Source organism: Carex rostrata, chromosome 23 (genome assembly GCF_964058835.1).
Source record: "Carex rostrata chromosome 23, lpCarRost1.2, whole genome shotgun sequence".
In the NCBI taxonomy this organism is placed as follows: domain Eukaryota; kingdom Viridiplantae; phylum Streptophyta; class Magnoliopsida; order Poales; family Cyperaceae; genus Carex; species Carex rostrata.
Genome location: NC_135940.1, coordinates 4982037 through 5005892, shown reverse-complemented (window position 1 = coordinate 5005892; position 23856 = coordinate 4982037). Strand labels below are relative to the sequence as shown.

Below are 23856 nucleotides of genomic sequence, written 5' to 3'. Positions count from 1 at the left end.
ACATTAATAAATAAAATAACTCTTTTCTATGTGATAAAGTAACCAAAAATAATGTTCCCCTAGCTACTAGTAATTAAAGACCTCTTAATAGAAAGAAATTATCTATATTCACAGCATCATTGTATTTAACTATTAAATAATTAATTAAACGAATTTTAAATACACACCTTCTTGTAAAATAATTTAAGAAGTCATGGCCGACTTATTATTATTATTATTATTTTTATAAAGAAGTCATGGTCGACTTTTGAAGGTTATAAAACTTTTGGCGGATAAAGCAGCAAGCATGCTTGGGCGGTGGGTTGCTGTTAACTTGGGAGATAATTCTACAATTACCTTTAATACATATTTGCATGCAATACAAATTACCTGTAATTGCGAATTAACTAATTAGGAACCTAATTACAAGTAACAGTTAGATTGCACGAAATCTACTGGATCAACCTTGGACTTTCATCAAGGCCTCATCAAGGGGAAGGAATTAATTAAGACGCGTGCATGGTCGGTACCTTTTTTAAGGGGATTGTTTATTGATTAAGATTTTTCATGGATTAAACTATTAAAGCTTCTTCCTTTATTTCAACTTCAACTATTTATTTATATTGAATGTTCTTGCTTTCTGCCTTTTAGAAGGGAGAACAACAACAAAAAGGAAAATGCAGATATAGAGGATCCTGTGTTGTTGCCCATTCGACTTCGTCATCACTAAGCTTTCAAAAAGTTCAACAAATAAAAAATTGATACTTAGAGAATATTGATATATCTTTTTCATGAAACTTTTATTTTAAATTATAATTTATGTTTAAAAATTAACATCTAATTGCATTATGATCACCAAGAAGGTTTAGTGACTATAACTCCAAAATTTATTGGATTAGTTTCAAACAAAGAATCCAAACCGTTGAAACCGATCCACTCCACGAATGATGCGTATATATGCAAAATTTTCAAATTCATTTAATATAAAGTTAAACAGTAAAAAAATGATGAAAAATAAATGCATTAAAATAACTCATAAACCTTTATTTTTTTGACCAATTGACTTTGTAATAAATGAATTAAAATTTTTGAAAATTTTGCATGTACACTCATTACTCAGTAGATCAGTTTGGATTAGTCATTTAAAACCAATCCAATAGATTTTGAAATTATATTTACCAAGCCTTCTTGGTGAACATAGTGCACGCTAACTATTTTCTTAGAGCTAGTGTGCTGCTCACCAAGAAAGTTTTGTGAGCATAATATAGGGTGCGTTGGAGTATTATTTGGACAACATGTGCCTGGACATTGTTGCGCGAGAGAAACAAAAGAGTATTTCCTAGCAAGCATAGATTGTGCATTTCGTAGTAAATGACACAACAATTGAGATTGCTCAGTGGATAGAGTCAGTTTAAGGAGATCCATTGTAAATGAGCTGTAGTTAGGATTGGTTTTCCGCCAACCATAAAAAACTCCAAAATCTATTGGATTAGTTTCAAATAACGAATCCAAACTGTTGAAACCGATGTACTCCATGAGTGATGCTTGTACATGTAAAAATTTCAAATTTCAAATTCATTAGTACAAAGTCAAGTGGTAAATAATGATGAAAAATGAATGCATTAAAATAACTCATAAACCTTCACTTTTTTTTTACTGATTGACTTTGTACTAAATGAATTCAATTTTTTTAAAATTTTGCATGTACACGCATCACTCGTGGAGTAGATTGGTTTCAACGGTTTGAATTCGTTATTTAAAGTCAATCCAATAGATTTTAGAGTTATACTCACTAAACCTTTTTGGTAAACATAGTGCATGCTAACTATCTTTTTAGATAGGTAAAATATTACTGTTTTTTTATGATACAAAAATAGTGATTTTATACTTTATCTAAAAATATAGTAAATAAATTTCAAAAAAATATAAAATTTAATCTCCAAGCACATTTTACTATATAGATCATGTTTATCAGTTCGGATCGACTGTTTGAACTATAAACAATGAAATAAAAAATATGAGGTGTAATAAGACATGAAAGACATGAGACATTCTAACCCTTCTTAATTATATAATATAATTGTCCTTAATTTGGTTGTTATTTAAACTCATCCACTGTTATTTTAATTTTAATATGTCTTTCTAGAAACTTTGAACGACTTAAAAGTACATCTTGAATAAAAAGTTCTACTAAATAAGAATAACTTAAGTCGCGATTTAAGTTTTAAATTTATACCAAATATAATTAACTTAATCCATCTTTAATTGGAGCATGCCATATAATCCTCCATAATTCTAATGAAAAAAAATAGTATTGAAGTTTATCATCTTTTTTTTTTTTTTTAAAAAAAACTTTTATAGTGTCTAATTTTTTTTATCTTTAAATACTGGACCCGCCGCTATATCAGATACATTAGAAATTGATGAGGTTGCAAATTATTTATACCAAATATAATTAATTTAATCCATCTTTAATTGGAGCATGCCATATAATCCTCCATAATTCTAATGAAAAAAAAATAGTATTGAAGTTTATCATCTTTTTTTTTTTTTTTTTAACTTTTATAGTGTCTAATTTTTTTATCTTTAAATACTGGACCCGCCGCTATATCAGATACATTATAAATTGATGAGGTTGCAAATTATGCATTATGTTGTCTTACAACCATCTATGTACTCTCTAAACTTTGCTGCAAATTCTGAGCCGTTCGTTCATGCAAACCTTTTGAGTCTCAGAGAAAATGTTTTCTTCGTTTAAATATCTCCCCCTTTTGGGTTTCAGAAAAGATGGAGATGCAATCAGTGCAGAGCTCTGTGTATTAATTGGTCCACTCCTAATAGGGTAACGGGTGGAAGAATTGTATGTAACCCATATTAATTGGATCATTTCATGCGACAGCTACGATATAATTGAAGGTAATGGAGATGTGAAACAAATCCAAACTTGTAATTTTAATTATGATCCATAGAAAATAAAAATAAATGGTGATTGATGATATATTATATATTGAATATTGTGTTAGTTTGTATATATCTAATTCTAATTAAGATGGAGCTAGTTCAATTCACACTCCAGTTACTCATCATCTGATAACTTTTAAACTTAAAAATATTTACTTGACTTCTTCTTTTTACTACGTACAATATAGATCTTAATTATTAATTACGATTTTGTGATTTTTATTCATCATCGGCTTCGTTGGTAACAATATAATATCAAAAATATGATTTGAAGATATTAATTTATTTGGCATGCTACGTGCACTGACATGCCTCATAATCTTTTAATACATAGCTTAACAAACTTTTCTAATAATGATAATGACATTGTTGCCTAAAGTTCCTCCACACCATATATATATGCCTCTTCTTTCAAAACATAAAATCATAAATAATTAAGACGAATGTCGCATATATATATTATATATATGAAACGGCGATATGATTTAGAAAACAAAAAGAAAAAAATATTACAGGGAAGAACGTGCCTACCTGACACACAAAATGATTCCATGTCTAGTGCTGTCGTTTCGATTATACATATATACCATAATTAATTAATACATTTCTCCATCCCCAATCTTAACAGTAGGTTGAATGCTTAAAAAGGTTAAAGGAAATAATAATTAAAAAGTGAATGAATAGCTGGATGCTTTCTTCTTCTTTTGACACGTAACTAAAATACCAAAGAGATTACATATTGTTTTAATTAATTTGATTTGATTCCTTAATTACTATCTAGCTAATTTTAATTTTTTTAATTAGAGCGCTCCACATATTACGCACAACAGAACATGGGAAACTTAATTTGATCAATCAAACAGCGGGATTCTTATATTTTTGTTGTGTTGTTTTGTTTTGTTTTGCATTGCAAACATCACATGCGCGATCATGATCGGTTCCTCATGTAACTAACTTATTACAATTAAATTTAATGTAGATGCATGATTGCATGCTGCATATGACAAATTAAATCACAGTGAATGGTGGATCGATGGCAGCATATGAATGCATGCATCTCCATGCTTGACATGTGTCATGTTCAGCTCCACTGTGGCAAGAGCGATGCATGCATATCCATCGGACTTTATATATTTGTGTGTGTGTATAAGAAAATTTTATACTTAGTTATTATAAATCCAACTTTAATTTCGGTTAAACCGACTAATTATAAAAATTACAAATTAAAATCAATAATTCAAGCATTTACTTGATATTTGTGATTAAATCGTGTAATTTTATAACACTAATTAATTAACGTGATACTTATTATCATTTTGATTTATTTGATTATACTTAATAGCAAGTTGTAGTATTCTATTATAATAGTATGAATTCCTCAATCCGCACAACGTATCAATAATCTTTTGATTTCTTTTGGATTGAACCCTAGCTAAAGATGTAAAATAATATACAATTTTCTATTACTAATGAACACGAATTCAACTCCTCCACCAACATATATTTCTGTTTTTGAAGTGGAACTCGCAAAATAATCCCGGTTAAAATATTATTTTTAATATTGGACAAAAAGATTCTCAAATTATATTTGTACCCGACATAGCAGAGGTGATAATTTCATTTTAAAAACATACTAATTAATTGTCGTGCAATATATGCTTCATTGCATAGTGTACATTGTCTAGTACTTCTCATGAATGCACGCATGGATCCGACTCCGCTACTCTCCAAATAGGAGAGCAGGATCCTGCTATTCAAAATTTAACTGTTGAATTTTTTTTCATGCACGAATCTCAATACAGATGAACGGTTAGGGTTTGAATAATAGAGTCCTGTTCTCCTATTTGGAGAGCAGCTGAGTTCAGCACCACCATGTGTACTGGTTTCGCATATTTTCCTAACATTATCAAATCTCAACAATTTTTTTTTCCCCTTTCTTAATTTATTACTTTTCCATACGGTACAGAACATTTGGACGGATGTTTTTTTGGTAAACTTTGATGGAAAGCGAGATGGATGAATTTACATTTGCTTTCTTTAATTTGAAATGTCCATCGAGTAATTGATAAATGTGCTATTAGGCCTTGAATAATTTCATAACATACAGAATTTAAGATCATGCAATATGAATTGTGCAACAAAACTTACAATAAATTAAGCAATGTAATTAGCGAAATATTCTATTATCAGGCAATATTAACTTAATTCTGTAAAAAAAAAATGATATATATACCGCCTAACGGACAAGGGACATGTTGAGTACATTAAAAAAATGATAAAAGAAAAAGAAAAGCAACAGGGAGAAAAGCTGAAAGGTCTAAAGTCTAAACAGGGGATATTTTAATTAAGGTAAACTCCCTTTACCTTAAAATAGAAGAAATTGTATATATTTATCGATAATGATTTTGTGGAGAAAGCAATCGACATAACCCAATAGGCCAATACCAAGTCCAGGAGGGGCTTGTTAATTTAAGAATTGCCCAAAGTATTTCTGTGCCATCCATTTCAGATCCAACGACTAATACTGTTCCTACATTGAAGATGGCCCCAACTGTCTGACTGTATAATTATGTAAAGCTTATCAATAAAAATGAATCCGTGGTCGTTGGATCGAAAATGGACAGTCCAGATCTGTTTGACCATGCATCCATTGAATCCTTTAAGGGTCGTGCCATCACGACCAACATTATACTTCAATTGAACAAATAAATAATTTCGTTACCTACATGTATGTCATGTCGTGTTATATATATGATACCCATACCTCCACCTCTCTCTCCATATTATCTCCTTCCTCCGTTACCTTCATTCCACCTTGTGAATAATTAATTCCAATTATAGCTATAATTTGTAATCGCTGATCAATTAATTGATTGATTAATGAGGACGTTGTGCCCCAATCTAGAACGCGAGGATGCATTGGAAACAGTGCTGGAAGTGCCGGTGCCTGATGAGAATGGCAGCTTCGGTCTATCACCGAGAGGCACCCGCAACGGCAATTCCAAACTGAAGAACATCAAGTCGTGGATGCGCTCCCAGCGGATCCTTAACCATTCATCTGCACCGTCTTCTTTGGGTCGTGGGGCTGAGCTGCAGCTCATGCTCGGAGTCATTGGTGCTCCTCTGCTCCCTCATCCTCTCCAATGCTACAGCTCCATCACTGGAAGCGCCATCAAGGACGATCCCATCGTAAGCGCTTCCTTCCTTCTGGTGTCTCTTTGAATTAACTTATTAAATATCTGTTGACGAGATGATTGAATAGATAAAATTATAAATGCAATTAAGTACTTAATCAGAATTATAATTAATGAAGAGCTAATTATTTAATTAAATGGCATGTCATTACAGGAGACGTCCATGGCAAAGTACATAGTGCATCAGTACGTGGCGGCGGCCGGAGGTGAAGAAGTACTGGGCAAGGTCGACAACATGTATGCCATGGGGAAGCTGCACATGAAGAGCAACAACTCTAGATCTGCTACGGGTGGAGAGATGGGCGGCTTCGTGCTCTGGCATCAAAGTCCCCATCTTTGGTGCATTGAGCTGCTTGTGTCGGGATGCAAGATCACCGCTGGAAGCAACGGCAAGGTGACCTGGCGACAGACCCCATGGCAGCAGCCCCATGCTTCCCGCGGCCCACCCCGACCCCTCCGTCGATGCATTCAGGTATAATTATATAAAATCCGTTTCAGAATCAATTAATTCCAGTCCACATGGCAATAATTTTATGACGTCAAATTAGAATCGAATAAATTTGGTATGTGCTATGCCAAAAAGAATACAAGTCAAATCAAGAATAAGTTCATTTTTTTTTATTTGTATTTGATTGTCGTCATTAATTAATTTGGTTGGAAAAAGGAATTATTCCCTTTGTACGAACATGGAGCCATGTGCTGCCTATTCCATCCCTTAATTTGTGCCAACAACAATACAACATGCCTGCATCTCTAGTTAACTTAATCATCACAGGACAGCTATGTGCTATCCAATCCATAATTAAATATTTAATATAATAATAAATCTTAATATTGATTAATTTGTTTGTAATTCAGGGTCTAGACCCAAGGTCAACGGCCGACCTCTTCTCTGACGCTGTCTGGGTTGGGGAGAAGACCATCTCTGGCCAGGACTGTTTTATTCTGCGAGTCGATACCAAAGCCGACTCGCTGCACGCACGCAGCAGCAGCCAGGCAGAGGTTGTGAAGCACACCATGTGGGGCTACTTCAGCCAGAAAACAGGTCTACTCGTTCAGATAGAAGACAGCCACCTGCTCAAAATTCCAGGCGACAGCGACAAGGAGAGCGTCTTCTGGGAAACAAACATGGAGTCATCTCTCAGTGACTACAGAACAATTGAGGGTGTCAACATTGCACACTCTGGCCGCACCTCGGCTTCGCTCTTGCAGTTTGGTGGAACTGGAGCAAACGAAGGCCGCGGACGTACAAAGTCGCTCATGGAAGAGACGTGGGAGGTCGAAGAGATAGATTTCAACATTGTGGGGCTGTCGAAAGAGTGTTTTCTGCCCCCGGCCGACCTGAAAGAGCCACTGGAGGAGAAGGTGGAGGAGAAAAAGACGGATAAAAAGGAGAGTTGTGACGTGTCAGCAAAAAGTAATGCACGTCCACTTATCGGAGTGAAGGCGCAAGCCGGTGCGGGTACTTGGTTCGGGCCAGTCAGGGTGATGGCTGTCGATATTGTCACCGGGACCACAGATTAATTAAAGATTTTAAGTGCGTGATTATTAATGTACGTAATGTGTTGTGTAAATAGATTAGAGAGAGATGTAATGTAGCTTCTTGCACCCAAGTTAACGTTTGAGGTGCTCATATAGTTATAATCAATTCAGGGCTTAGATGTTTTTGTTGAAGCCTGAATTTCGGTACAATTAATGTAATTGAATTGAGACCTTGAATAATTAAATTATAATTTCCCTGACTTTTGTTCATTATTATATTTCTTTTTGGTAAAATTTTAATTTTCCTTCCTCTTGCATTGCTTTGCTATTTTTTGTGTTGGGTTCTACAGGCCCGTCGCCTTCAAATTTATATTTGTATTTCGTTTCTCATCATCGAACATATGACAGTAAAATTCCTAACGGGAAGGAACAATGACAGTTTAATTGGGCCAATGGGCAGCAAATAAGGATTTCTCCTTTTCTTTCTATTCGTAGCAACTTCAAAGCAAATCCCAACCTGTTATTAGTGGAATTCGTATCCTCTGCATTAACTCAAAAGGGAATCTTTTAGGTTAATGAATTATGATCATCTGATCTATTTTAAGATTCATGCAGACTAGATCCGTACTAATATTAAATAGCCTCCTATATCATAAGCAGTAGCCGGATCGACTCCATTTAAAATCAGACAATTGAGATTCATTAACTCAATTTTTTTTTTTTTTTTTTGAGTTAATGAGAGAGGAACGGTTGGATTTCCATTCTCTTTCTTCATGAAGAATTTGTCCAACTTATTCGGCCCATTTTGACCCAGCCTGATATAATGGACCCATCATGCTGCTCTCCTTCTCTTTTGCAAACGCCAGGACGTAGTATGTATGAGAGGAAGGAACTGGGAGATGCCCGACATTTTGTTGAAGGAAGAGTGGGTCGGGCCTATTAATCTATGAAGTTGCAACAAATACAACCTGTATGAATGCATTGGAATTTGATTTGGGGTTGGGGACCCTCTTGAACTTGTGTAATTAGAAAGATGGAACTAAAAAATTTTGATTGAATTTTAAAACGTAAAACGTAAAATGCATAATTTGTTTTTACTGAAAGTTGAAAACAAGTTTTTACGACTATTAAGTAACACACACAATTCTAATTAGGGGCCGGGTGCAAACGGATTGAATATTATTCATCCATATTCGGATCCATATTTGTTAATTAACGGATAGAGCTTACAAATTACTCCGTTAATATTCGTGCGGAAGCGGATCTTGCGAGCATAGCAGTATCACTGATTATGCAAGGAATCACAAGCCGAAGTCGGAAGCCCTGCGTTCTCCACGACCTAAGACTTTCAAGTATTAACTGAGTATCTTGGTGCTCTGTAACTTTTCTCTCTTTCTGTCACTATTTCGTTTTTTATCTGATGGCTTGAGAGAGAGACAGATATGGATGGTTTATATAAAACCAATGCACCTTTTCATAATGGGTTGGCATCTATTCATAACGGGTCGGGTTTTGGATTCGGGTTTCCCATAACGGGCGTATCATTTAATAAATCCAACATCTCCCACTCGCACAAAATGTGATACCCACTATAAACTAAGAGAACGTAATCTCTAATCTATGTTAAAATTTATACAAGGAAATAGGCCATGACCAACATATCTTAATTTGAGAGCATACGTTGTTATCCAACTGTTAGGTATGAATAACAACATCTAAGTAGAGTAAATATGCAGTACCTCAGATCATCAAGTTACATTTTTCAAGTATTATAGATTTCTTTTATGTATTGATACAACCATACTTATATATTCACAATTATGTCACATAAACATAATTGGTGCACCAGTGAATATAACTTAATGTAACACTCAAATGATTTTTTTTTTTATCTAGAATCTCTTCATTCCAAATCAATTGCTATCCAGATATGTTCCATTGGATCGCATCATTCATGATCATTGGTAACATTTCAAAATAACTAATTGAAAAGAAATTTCAAGTATTTAGTAAAAAATCGAAGAGTACTATGAGATCTTTTTAATCTCGCGGGTCTCACACAACAAAGAAGAAGAGATCATATCCTCTGTTACCCTGTTGGTCAATTTCACATATGGTATGAAACATATGTTACGGTATTATTCTCCATTTCTTATGGAGCGTATGTCTAAACTAAAATCCAATACCGTACAAGTAATAGTTCAGATATACACAATATCTAACTTGAGTCCACAACTCTATTTATCATATAAATTCAATAACAGGACTCCCACTTGGCCTAAGACAGTTAAAGTGAATAGTGGGTATTTCACCTTTGGTCATAACAGTATATTTATATGATCTCATCTTGATTCTCTATCAAGGCGATATATATATATTTTTAAGCACTTGCTCTCACATTTTGTATCATATCTAGCTTAAAATCAATCTCATTTCTATGTTCTACTAAGACATAGAAGCGATTGTCTGTGTTAGAAGGCCAATCAACTGTCTGACATACCTTTTATTTTATATCTCATGTGTTATGTTAAATATATTGGTATTAAATAATTTGTAACAATTATAACATAAATGAATAAGAAAATAACATTCATTGCATTTATCCCACAAATGCAAATATACATAATATACTGTTCAATCAAAAATATAATTACAATCTACGTAACCCTAGAGACTTAACATGGCCAATAAACACATCTCTAGGTATTGCCTTTGTAAAAGGATCTGCCACCATTTTGTGTGTAGATATGTACTGCATGCAAACTTGCTTTCTCGCCACTATGTCTCTAACGAAGTTATACTTAGTATCAATGTGTTTGGTCTTTGAGTGATACTTGGGATCTTTTGTATAAGCGATTGCTGCTTGGCTATCACTGTATACCAACACTGAGTTAGTTTCATTCTCACCAAAACCCAAGTGATTCAAAAATCTTTTAAGCCAAACTGCTTCTTGTACTGCTGCTAAAAATGCTACAAATTCAGCTTCCATTGTGGATAAGGATATGCAACTCTGTTTCTTACTACTCCAAGAGATAGCTCCATTACTAAGTAAGAAAACATAGCCAGAGGTAGATTTTCTTTCATCTAAATCTCCTCCTCAATCAGCATCTGCATAACTCATGAGATGCAGATTTTCTCCTTGAAAACACAATGAATAATCTGCAGTACTGATATCTCCATATTATATCTAAATTACGACCCTGATTTACACTGAAACCTGTGCTTTAAAGCCTATAAATGTGGACTTTTTACTTGTATTTCGATGAAATGTGGTACTGCTATGCTTTGTTTGGTATTTTGCAGGAAAAAATGAGGAAAAACTGGATCTGACTACTTTTCATACGGTCTGTATGACATTTTGTACGGACCGTACAAGATCTGTCCAACCACACAGAAGGTTTCACAACAGAGGCACAAAGTCTCCGAGTCAAAGCACAGGCATACGGTCCGTACCGGATCCCGTACGGACCGTACGACGCTAATTCAGAAAATCGAGCTGGAATATGAAATGAGCATAATTTAGGGAGGCCGAAAAGAAAGCTTTTTGGGGCGTGATCTGAGGCATTAAAGGAGATATTCCACAGCAGAAAAAGGGGGGATTGGGTGATTGAATATAAACAATCTTTCCTAGAGAGGGGAGACAAGAAGGAAAAGAGGAAGAGAGGTGAAGAACGCGAGTTTGCAACGGATCTTCGGATTTTCCAATGTTTTGTCATGAACTCTTTCATTTCTTGTTATTTGTGTTATCTTGTGAACATGAGTAGCTAATTTACTTTGTTTCTAGGGCTAAGATGTAGTTTCTAGTTTGGCTTTGTTTGCATGCTACTTGGATTTTGTGTTGAATGCTTTGTTTTTACCTTGTTGAGTAGTATTTTGATTGCTTTATTTGTGCTTGCTTGAATTGATTAGTCATCCCGTTAGATGAATGCGCACATCTAAGTGTTAGGAGCCAAGTCTATGACATTTAATCCAACCGAATAAAGTATATGAAGTAGGGTGAAACCAAGGAGTACCCGAAAGGTGAAACTTTCCTTGAGGCGAAAGTCCTTGGATACTTTTAGTAAACCGACAAGTAACTTAGATAAATTAGGCCAAAATGCGAAAGTTGAGGTTTAACGCATCTAAGAGGGAAGTATTTGAGTCCGGTAATCAGGTACTAGGCCAAAATGCGAAAGTTGAGGTTAGGTATCTAGATCTGGTCGATAGAAACCCTAAACATTAGTATCAACACAGAAAACAGTAGCTGCAACATCAACTTGGGGTCCCATACGGACCGTACGGGAATCTGTACGGGCCGTATGCCTCAGGGCTGAACAGAAATTAAATTTGAACCCTGGAAACGCCTTTTTATCAATTGAAAACAACTTTAATTCTCTTTTATTGTCTTTTAAACTTGTCATAAATCAGTAGAATTGTTAGAACTAAACCAAAACCAATTTCTCTCACTTCTAGAATCTTAAGTGATTTTAGGATAAGTCCGGTCGTTTTCTTCCGTCCCTGTGGATCGATACCTGAGCATACTCATCAATAGGATAGTACACTTGCTATCTGATTTGACAGAGTATAACAAAGGTTTAAAAGATATAACTTGCTATACCGAAACTTTGTAGCATATATTCTGTGCGAACAAGTACCTTTAAGATATCTAAGTATTCTTTTTACTGCTTTCCAATGTGACTGTCCTGGATTGGCTTGATATCTACTCACCATCCCAACGACGAAACTGATATCCGGCCTAGTACACATCATAGCATACATGAGGCTACCAACAACACTTGAGTAAGGAACTTTTTCCATTTGTGCTTTTTCATCTGGAGTCTTTGGATACATTCTTAAACTAAGACCTTCGCCTTTTGCTATAAGAGTATCAATGGGTTTACAGTCTTGCATATGGAATTTTTCAAGTACTTTCTTGATGTAATGCTCTTACGATAGAGCTAACATCTTCTTAGAACGATCTCTTTCAATTTTCACTCTAAGAATGTATGCTGCTTCACCCATATCCTTCATATCAAAATTGGAGGATAACCATTCTTTAATGATTTGTACATACTCTTTATTGTTACTAGCCAACAGTATGTCATCCACATAAAGCGATAGAATCACAAATTTTTCTTTGGATCTTTTGACATACACAAAGTGGTCTTCATCAATCATTTCGAAATCAAATAATATGATTGCTTGATGAAACCGAATGTACCATTGTCTGGAAGATTGCTTGAGACCATAAATGGATCTCAACAATTTGCACACTTTGTGCTCTTGTTTTTCGGCAACAAAACTGACAGGTTGTTCCATATACATCTCTTCTTCCAGATTGTCATTTAGAAATGCAGTTTTAACATCCATTTGATGCAATTCCAAATCTAAACTGGCAACGATAGCTAGTATCAATCGTATGGAAGTAAATCTTACAACATGAGAGAAAGTCTCTTCATAGTCTATCCCTTCTTGCTGTGTATACCCCTTAGCAACAAGACGTGCCTTATACCTCTCAATCGAGCCGTCAGCTAGACGCTTAATCTTGAGAACCCATTTGTTCCCAATTGCCTTGCGTCCTTCAGGGAGATTAACTAATTCTCAAAAATTATTTGATCTCATTGACTCCATTTCTTCTTCTATTGCTTTTATCCATTTCTCTTTAGCATGACAAGTGAGAGCCTCTCGAATATTTCTTGGCTCTTCTTCATCTTGCATGACAATCATGTAAGATTCATTTTCTATTGAAAATGACATTTAGGAACTCTAGCACGATTGCTATGCCTAATTTGTGATTGTGCTGAACTTGGCTCAGCATCATCTACTGACTTGCTCCCACTTGGATGAGATACTGTTGGAGATTCAGGAATATGCACCAAACGATTTGTAACAATCCAATCATCTTGCTCCTCTACTTCATATAGAGAAAATTCCTGACCTATCTCACCCTTTCTTGAAAATTTATTTTCCAAGAAAATGACATCTCGGGACTCAAATTCTGTTATACTCCCACTCGATTGTTCACCAATGAACACATAACCTTTGGAATGTTTGGAGTATCGTATAAATATACTCTTTTTACCTCGTGGACCCAATTTACCATGTTGATGAGACGAATCATGAACAAAGGCAGCACATCCCCAAGGTCTCAGATTACTAAGATCTGATTTTCTATTAGTCCAAAGTTCGTAAGGAGTTGAAGAAATAGATTTAGAGGGTAGACGATTTAGAATATAGGCAACAGTCAATAATGCATCACCCCAAAAATTGATTGGCAGATTTGCTTGAGCCACCATTGACCTAACCATTTCCAAAAGATTCTGATTTCTTCTTTCGGCCACTCCGTTTTGCTATGGAGTATATGGTATGGTTAGTTGCCTTAGTATTCCTTTTTCTTCGCACATTTGTTTGAACTCATCAGACAAATATTTGCGACCGCGATCTGTTCTTAAGGCCTTAACCTTTCTGTCTAATTGATTTTCACATAAGGTTATAAATTTCATGAAACATGCAAGAGCTTTAGATTTATGAGAGATCAAATAGACGTGACCATATCGCGTATAATTGTCAATGAAGGTGATAAAGTATCTACCTCCATGTCGTGCCCTCACATTCATTGGTCCATAAATGTCTGAATGAATTAATTGCAACGGAAATTCAGATCTGGTTCCTGTTCCAAATGGTTTTCTTGCCATTTTTCCTTTTAAACAATTTTCACATGTTGGTAGACTAACCCTTTCAATCTGGCATAACATGCCTGCCTTGGCTAATCTATCCATTCGTTGCTGTCCAATATGGCCTAATCTCATATGCCATACATTCACATTAACATTTTCATCAACATATGATGTAATTAAATAAAAATGGGTATTAGAAGAAGTCATTATATTAATAACATCCAGAATAATAAAACCATTCGATACATATCCATAACCATAACACACATCATCTAGATACAACTTAATACTAGTGCCACACATGTTCAAAGTAAATTCAAATCTAAGAAGAACAACTACAGATACAAGATTTTGTCGAATGTCAGATGCAAAGAGAACATCATGTAAGATGAGGGTTTGACCATCACGCATATCCAACTTGCATGTGCCTATACCCTTGACTGGTACACGAGAGTTGTTTCCTACATAGAGCCATTTTGAACCTTGCGGAATTCGACGAAAATCCACAAACAAGTCACGGTCTTTGGCTACATGGTTTGTTGCCCCTGAGTCTACAGTCCACAAATGATGAGAATCAGCAATAAAAACAGAACTGGAAACATATGAAAAATATGAAAGTTTTTATATAATTTGTACCTTGCGGGGCTCTTTGTATTCACGAGCATAGTCACCGAACTTCTGCTTCAAAGCAAGCCATATCTCTTTTGCAATCTCATATTGCCTAAACTCATGCATCACATCATTGTCCATACTGCTCAGCAATGTAATGCGAGCATTGAAGTTCTTCTTTTTACAGGACTCATATGCAACACTATCAACAATGTGCTTTTCAGTTGTACCTTTTTCTGGTTCGATTAAAATATGATCCAGGACCGAAAGAACCTCTTGTTCTTCCAGGACATACTGAATTTTCATGGCCCAAATTTCATAGAAATTATTTAATACCTAGCACAACACTTCAAGTTTTGCAACAACTGTGAAATAATTTAATAATAACAATATATATAGATTAAAATCGAAAGATCACTAAGTTTCACAATCATCTTTTAATTCTATAAATTTTATTACTATTAAATATTTCACTGTGCAAAACTTCCACTGGAAATTATAAAAAAATTTGATACAAAATAATGCATAATTTCATCAAAAAAATAGATGCATAAGTTCATCAAAAATCCGTACTGGATTGAAAATCATTTGGATTAAACATCATTTATAACAAATAATGCATAATTTTAAAAAAAATTCAGATCATAATCATTTGGAATGAAACATTATACTGTTTTGTTTTGTTTTTTTTTTTAAAAGAGGTATAAAAGCCCATTTTATTGCTGAAAAGGAGTTAAATACAATTATACTGTTTTGTAGTATATAATTTATAGAATCAAGATAAAAATAAGAAAATCATTGTAGTATAGCGGTTCACAAGCAAGAAATGGACCAAGTTCATCTAACCTTGAACCGGTGCATTGATCTATCCATTTCCTGATGCCCTAATTATAAAAATCATATGAAAAAAATGTACATCCTACACATACGTACTATATATATTACTTACTGGTTCGGTGCTTCCTTTTCATTTCATTAATTAGCACTTGCAGTGCATTGACGCCATGATGCTTGCTCTCTATTCATAGTACCACGCTACAGCGTTGGTAATTAATATATATATATAGGACTTGGCTACGGTGCTATGGGTAGCTAAGAGGCCTCCCATGCTACGGCTCAATATTCGATTTTTCAAAATTCTAACGGTCGATCCGAACCGTTCATCTTGTTCTCCATATTAATATGTGTTTGGAGACCAAATTTTACATTTTTTGAAAAAATTTTACTATTTTTTTAGATTTATTGAAAATCGCTGTTTTTCAGACAAATCTGGACCATAAAAAACAGCGATATTCAATAAATCTAGAAAAATAGTAAAAAATTTCCAAAAAATGTAAAATTTGGTCTCCAAACACATATTAATATGGATAACAAGACGAACAGTTCGGATCGACCATTAGGATTTTGAAAAGTCAAATATTGAGCTGTAGCACGAGAGGCCTCTTAGCTACCCATAGCATATTAGCCAAATCCTATATATATATATATATATATAGCAACTCAAATTAGACGGCAAGTAATTATAAGTTCAATTAATTGTGGCGCCCTATTTTTGTGGTCTGGTCGCTGGTCCTGATGCCGCGGTCTAAGGGAAGCTAAGTGACCAGGCCGGTAAGATAGCTGTTGACTCATAGTCAATAAATTAAACCAATTATTGTTGCTTGTTGAATGGGCCGGACAATGACATTTCATCTAACTTCAACAGTACGCTATTTCAGTTGTATGTATATCATATACCTAGTTAGATAGATAAATAGAAACCCATGCATCCAATCAATACACAAACAAAACATACAAGATGAAAATTCCTTCTCTTTCCATCACCTTCATTTCTTATTTTCTCCTCTCCTCCTCCTCCCATCCGCTTGCTCTTTCTACAAATCTCAATTACCAGCATATAAAGCCCGGCTGGTCACTCTACGTTCATGATTCGCAAAACCTTCTAGTCTCGCCTAGCGGTTCTTTCTCTTGCGGCTTCTATCCTGTTGGCCTCAATGCCTTTTCTTTCTCAATTTGGTTCTCCATCGACAATAAAACTGTTGCTTGGACAGCAAACCGTGACCGACCTGTGAATGGCAAAGGATCACGGGTCAGCCTACGGCATGACGGTTGTCTTGTGTTATTTGATTATGATGGCACAGTTGTCTGGAGCTCAGATTCACAACCAACTAAAAAAATAAACCAGGCCCAACTCTTAGACAACGGCAACCTTGTAGTCACCGACCTCAGCGGCAACATTGTGTGGCAAAGTTTTGATCATCCCACCGATACACTCCTTCCCGGTCAACGCATCACTAAGGATAACCAGTTGGTCTCCAGTGTGGCTAAAGGGGTGCTCTCCTCTGGCTACAACAAATTTTACTTTGATAGCAATAATATCTTGCAACTCATATATGAAAGCCCAAATATGACCAGTGTATATTGGCCAGATCCTTCCAAAATATGGTGGGACAATAACCGCACTGCATATAACAGTAGCCGCATCGGAGTCCTCGATGAGATGGGTTATTTTGTGGGAAGTGATAATCTGAGGTTCAATGCTTCGGATTTTGGTGATCATGTCATGAGGAGACTAACTCTAGACCATGATGGCATTCTCCGCCTTTATAGCCTCAACAATTTAACAAAAACTTGGTCAATTTCATGGGTTGCTCTCTTGCAACCTTGTGAAGTGCATGGAATCTGTGGCCAATATGGTCTTTGCATGTACCGACCGCTTCGATGTGTATGTCCTCTTGGCTTTGAAATTCTTGATCCAAATGACTGGAGAAAGGGTTGCAAGCCGACATTCAATGTAACTTGCAATTCTGCTCATCAAGTAAGATTTATTCAACATACGCATACTGATTTCTGGGGTTTTGATTTCAATTATACTGCTATGCTGTCCTATGAAACTTGCAAGAAGATTTGTTTAAATGATTGCTCCTGCCAAGCTTTTGGGTACAAGAAAGGAAGCGGGGAGTGCTACCCGAAAATTTCACTCATGAATGGGAGATTTTCTCAAAATACAATGCAAACCATATACTGGAAAGTTTCTCGATCTTTTAAGGTCCCGAAAGTGTCACCTCGCAAAAAGAACCTACATGATTGTCATGTCAGTAATGTCCAATTCATGAACTATACCGATATGGAGCAAAGGAAAAAGAATGGAAAGCTAAAATGGGTATACCTATATTCTTTTGCGTGCTCAGTGTTTTTGGTAGAAACAATTTTTATCTTTGTAGGATGGTGGTTTATGTGGAGAGAGAGAAAAGTAGAGCCAGGGGAACAAAGTTACGAGGCAGCGCCTAGTTGTTTTAGAAGATTCAGTTACAAAGAGTTGGAAAAGGCCACTAACAAATTCAGGGATGAACTCGGTCAGGGTGGATCGGGCATTGTTTATAAGGGTATAGTGGGGGAGGAAACTGACAGGCTTGTAGTAGCCGTAAAGAAGTTGCACGGTGTGAGTGGAGGAGATGAAGAATTTTTTGCGGAGTTAAGCATCATCGGGCGGATAAACCACATGAATCTAGTGAGGATGTTGGGGTTCTGTTCAGAGGGTACTGCGCATAGACTCCTAGTATATGAGTTTGTGGAGAATAGCTCTCTAGACAGGGCCTTGTTTAGTAGTCAAATGAACTCATCTCAGGGTGCGTACTTGCTCGGATGGAGCAGAAGATGCAAAATCGCAGTGGGGGTTGCAAAGGGGCTCGCCTACCTCCACCACGACTGTCTCGAATGGGTAATCCATTGTGACGTCAAACCAGAAAATATCCTTCTTGATGACGAATTTGAGCCCAAGATCACTGATTTCGGACTGGTCAAATTATTGAACCGAAGTTCGTGCGGTCGAGAGTTGTCCCGGATTCAGGGGACGAGAGGATACATTGCCCCTGAGTGGGCCTCCAATCTGCCGATCACAGGCAAAGCCGACGTGTACAGTTTTGGGGTTGTTCTTCTTGAAATATTGAGCGGGGTAAGAATATCAGATTGGGTTTTGGATAACAAAGAAGAGGCAGAGATGGTTTTTAGACGATCCACCAGCATTCTTAAAGACAAGTACTTGAACAGCAAACAAGGATCATGGATTGATGAATTTATAGATGTGAGGTTGAATGGAGATTTTAACCGTTCGCAAGCTCTGATCATGCTCAACGTGGCGCTTTGTTGCGTGGAAGAAGAGAGGAACAGGAGGCCCCACATGGCAGATGTGGTTCATATGCTCCAAGCATGTGACTGTGACGCTGAAATGCTGAATCAGTGAAGGGAGTTAATTAATATTAACTCTTAGCAAGCTCTTTTATTGTGGTGTGCTGTGCTAATAATTAATTATGATGTTATATATGTTAGGTCTTTTGTAATTTTGAAAGGAGTTATGGATATAGTTTATGTGTCTGTGTCTGGTGTGACGCTAGTATCCTTGGTGATAAAATTTTTGAATGACATTTTGGTGATTATCGGATTCCTACATTATTCTTGTTATGTTAGTTATTACCAGTACCAGTAACAGTACCATTACTGGTACCAGTTATAGTACCAATGACAGAGATCCTCGATTGACTTCAACTTATAGTTATTGTTTACAAAAATGATGTAAACTATTTTTTAAAATGGAGCCTTATCTTGCATTAGTCTTTATTTATCTTCATATTTTTGACAATTTTAACAGTTGTCTTTGTCTCCATTGCCGGCTCCTTGCATCTCACTAAACTCCCTTCTTTTTATTTTCTCTATCTCTGTCTTTATATCTTTGTACAAACTAGTCAAGTGCCCGTGTGTTGCAACGGATATCGAAATACTGATTTGATCACTTTCTTTAAAATAATTTTTTTTTTGAGAAAAATAAAACAAATTGCATCACGTGCTTACAAGCAAAAACAGTAGCACTAACAAAAAAGAAACCAATAATAGAAATATTAATCTTCAGCACCTATTTATTTATTTTTTTCTGAATATATTCATATATATATAGGAATATGCTAGCATGCTATGCATAGCATAGAGCCCCTCCATGCAACGCCTTGGATTTCGACTTTTCAAAATCCTAACTGTCAATCCAAATCGTTCATCTTGTTCTCCATATTAATGTGTTTGAAGACCAAATTTTACATTTTTTGGAATTGTTTTACTATTTATTTAGATTTATTGAAAATCGCTGTTTTCAGCAAATCTGAATCATAAAAAAACAGCGATTTTCAATAAATCTAAAGAAATAGTAAAAAAATTCCAAAAAATGTAAAATTTGGTCCCCAAACACATATTAATATGGAGAACAAGATGAACGGTTCGGATCGACCGTTAGGATCTTGAAAAGTCAAAATCCAAGGCGTTGCATGGAGAGGCTTTATGCTATGCATAGCATGCTAGCATATTCCTATATATATATTTTAATAGAAAAGAGATCAAGCCTCTATTTGATTGTTTAATTGATTAATGAAATGTTACATAGGTTATGTTACAAAACATTTATCTAAAAACAACATCTATATATGTTGACCTTCAGGACCTATATATAGTTTTAGCATGAAATGGGAGTAAATATTCCCAAATCGTTCTCAGTATAGACACTGATTTCTAAAGTATCACCAAATACATATTTAAACATTATTACAGTGTTGCATCTTCCCCTCAAATTGCACTTGTGTCTAACGAAAGAAATTCCAAACAAATTTAGTGAACTCACAAGGATGTCAATTCAGTTAGTAGGCTTATGTCATCAATAATCCTGCCTTTTCTTGTGAAATCAGTAAAGTTTACAAAAATAAGAAAAAAACTCAAAATTTAGAGGGATGGATGAAATAGAAGATGCAAAATATAAGAATTAAGAAAAGAAACATCCAACATATTTTTATATCTTCAAATGACACAGAAGATGCAAAATGTAAGAACACAGGTACTGACAATAATGAAATGCCAAATTTATCAAAATTACCCTATAAATACGAATATTACTTTTATTCAATTTTTTTGTTCCAGTAACTACCAATCTATATCTTTATATTTGCAATATAAATTGTATGGAGCAGAATGTATAGCTACCATGATAAGTTATAAATTAGCCAATGAAATTGTATGGAGCATAATATATATCTTTAATTTGACTATTGTAATTCATAAGTCGGGGAAAACAAGAGAGAAATGAACCAAACCCTAATTTTTAAGTGCCCTCCGAAAATCAAATTAAACAGTTTATAATTTTAAAAGTTACATAGTTAGAAGCTAAAACCCCCATTACTCTAAGCAATTATTGCCAAAACTTTTTGGATCCGAAATTTTTTTTCAAGACTAAATCCAAACTAAAAGGACACTCGACAAAACCCTAATTCAAAACGTGTGAGAAAAGAGCACGAAAATACCCTAAGCCCAAAATAAACAAACAAACAACGATGAAGCATTAAAGGAAATAATATGGGAAGAAATAAAAGGGAAGGAGAAGTACCGTTCGCAATGACTGATTCAAGTTAACTCTCACCTTCAAAGGAATTATCCAAAGATAGCAATGCACACGATAGAGAAGAGAGCATTTCTTGAAATGTGCAAAATGTTCTATAAGAGTTCTTTAATATATACACACATAATATTCCTTGTGAGCAATGCATTGATGTATAACATTGTAAAATTTAAATCTTTATTTACCAGATAATTAAGTAGGTGAAGAATTCAACACACCTAAATTAGTCGGTTCTGTATAAATTAACCTGCGATAACCCAAAACAAAGTTGAGATCAAAACAAAAGGAGAAAAAAATAATGTGAAAATCTTTCACACGTATATATCAAATTGTAACCCTTGAAATTAATTAGCCTGTTATTGGTACATCAAAACCTAATAGTTATAATTTATGGGAAAATTTAATACTCTACTCTTGCAATTATTTAAAAAATTACAAAATTTAATAATACAAAAGAAACTAAGTGGTAGAGGGAGATATTTCTTTTTTCAAGAAACTGGAAGAAACTGGAGAAAATTTCCTACCTGGCCAGCAAAAGCATAAAGAAGGACGATAACACAAGGCAGACAACAACAGAGGGCAATTCCAATAAGCATGCCAGTCAATAGCGGAGCCACAGTGCCCCAGGGGTAGGCAGCCCTGGATTTTTTATATTTTTTATTATGTTCTTCAATGGGTCTTGTCTACTCCTGGATTTGATTCTGCCTACCTCTGGATTTGATTCTGCCTATCTCTGGATTCAATTCGGAGTAGCGATTGACAGTTCAGACTTCAGAGATAGTTTGTGAGTGGTTTAATCTAATTAGGAAAGAAAGGTATTTTTAAATCTTGGTTCAATTCGGAGTAGCGATTCTCCACCGCTCAATTAATACCAATTGTTTTAGAAATTACAAGTAATTGTTTTAGTAGTTTTGGTATCAATTAGTAATTTAGTAAAAATTACAATCGATTCAATAGGCAGAGATGCAATTTGGTAGGTGGGCGGAGAAGGGAAGAGAATTATCGAAGCGATTCGAATTCGAACCCGTTCAAAAAAAATATCTGAATCCGATTTTTGCCCACCCCTGAGTCAAATCTTAACTACACCACTGATGCCAGTGCCACACAAAATATAGCAAAGAATACATCAAATGACAGAAATATAACCATAACCCTGTTAAAGATAATATAAATCAATCAAATCTCAAAACTTCCCAAAATAGTACATGGTTTCCAAAAAAAAATAAAAACAGTGCGTGAACAATACTAGAATCTGGGTTTATTCCATGGGTAAAAATATTTGTTGCATGGGTAAGTAGTGTCCATGTAACAAATGACTTGTTGCATGGATACTCTGACTTGTTGCATGGGCTTACCCATGCAACAAGTCGAAAATTGAGTAGTTGCAACGGGGGTTGTTGCAACGGTATTTTTTTGGGCTTGTTGCATGGGTAACCCATACAACTGACAATTTTGGGAGTTGTTGCATGGATAACCCATGCAACAAGTTGAAAATTGAGTAGTTGCAATGAGGGTTGTAGCATGGGTAAGCCGATGCAACAAGTCAGAATTCTAGTAGTGGAAGCAGCATCATTAGAACTTGATTGATTCATTAATAAATTACTTACTATTGGTTTATGATTCATTTGTGATTCGTTTATGATTCATTGATAAATTTCTACTATTGGTTTATGATTCGTTGATAAATTACTTGTTATGTTGTCAAGAGTGTGACAGACATCACGAAACACATTTTATTGACTCATCATACTGATTGCCACACACAGGTAATAAAAGAATGTAATTCTAAATATTATTAAAATATCACACTGATTATCACACATATTAATTTATCAATGTTGATGCATATATGATTATGTTCCAAGTATTTTTTCCAAAAAAAATCTTATTTCCTTCCAAATCAAGACTTCTGACTGCCATTAGTTTATTCATCATACAAAGGAGAAGTAAGTTTACTTTCTTCCAACTCTAAGAGTTAAAAAAGTATATTTTTACTATAGGAGACAACTTTAGCTGTTAGAAATGTACTATAGGCCAGAATATTTATGGGCCATATTAATAATTAATATGGATCAACTCTTTATTGGGCTAGGTCCGAATTTCTGATATTCTAATCTGATCTGAAATGGATAAGTCTTCTGAAAGGGTTCAACGAATTGATGCCATGAATAGGCTCAAACGAACTGGTGCATATAATTTATAAATATGCTGTGATCTGTTCAGAATTCGGTTGGTCATTATCATTCAGATTTTCGGAAAAACAGAAAGAGAGACAGATAAAAGAGGGGCTGTTAATTCGATACTAGTATATCGAATTACAGAAGTTTATCAACTTGTTCGTGTGGATACTGATAGAGGCGTGACTGCTAGGCTGTTGCGTGGATCTGACACGAAGGAAAGGAGACACGAAGGAAAAGAAAAGAAGGCTACTGCTAGACTTGAAGTGTCCGCTGCGCGTCTAGTGGTAAACTCTGTTTTAATCCTAGAATTAGTTTTATACTTGGATTCTGGTTTTCGGGTAGTGAACAAATCTTGAACTGTTTCA

General features: G+C 35.2%; 2 protein-coding genes across 2 annotated transcripts; both read left to right on the top strand.

Moving 5' to 3' along the window:
- The first annotated feature begins 5720 nt into the window (after nt 1-5720).
- Nucleotides 5721-7880, top strand: LOC144574881 (uncharacterized). Its single transcript, XM_078324975.1, has 3 exons — nt 5721-6129; nt 6289-6606; nt 6993-7880. Exons 1-3 carry the CDS (start codon nt 5821-5823, stop codon nt 7656-7658), a joined length of 1293 nt encoding a protein of 430 aa, XP_078181101.1. The 5' UTR covers nt 5721-5820; the 3' UTR covers nt 7659-7880.
- Nucleotides 7881-16658: 8778 nt separating this feature from the next.
- LOC144575128 (putative receptor protein kinase ZmPK1) lies at nt 16659-19330 on the top strand. Its single transcript, XM_078325246.1, has one exon. The coding sequence runs from the start codon at nt 16680-16682 to the stop codon at nt 19122-19124; it is 2445 nt and encodes an 814-aa protein (XP_078181372.1). The 5' UTR covers nt 16659-16679; the 3' UTR covers nt 19125-19330.
- Nucleotides 19331-23856: the final 4526 nt, after the last annotated feature.

What these genes read in the sequence shown, in the direction of transcription:
- LOC144574881 (XM_078324975.1), top strand. Translation starts at nt 5,821, where the DNA reads ATGAGGACGTTGTGCCCCAATCTAGAACGCGAGGATGCATTGGAAACA. An exon ending in CCATCAAGGACGATCCCATC is followed by an intron (nt 6,130 to 6,288) that starts GTAAGCGCTTCC and finishes ATGTCATTACAG; the next exon opens with GAGACGTCCATGGCAAAGTA. An exon ending in CCCTCCGTCGATGCATTCAG is followed by an intron (nt 6,607 to 6,992) that starts GTATAATTATAT and finishes TTTGTAATTCAG; the next exon opens with GGTCTAGACCCAAGGTCAAC.
- LOC144575128 (XM_078325246.1), top strand. Translation starts at nt 16,680, where the DNA reads ATGAAAATTCCTTCTCTTTCCATCACCTTCATTTCTTATTTTCTCCTC.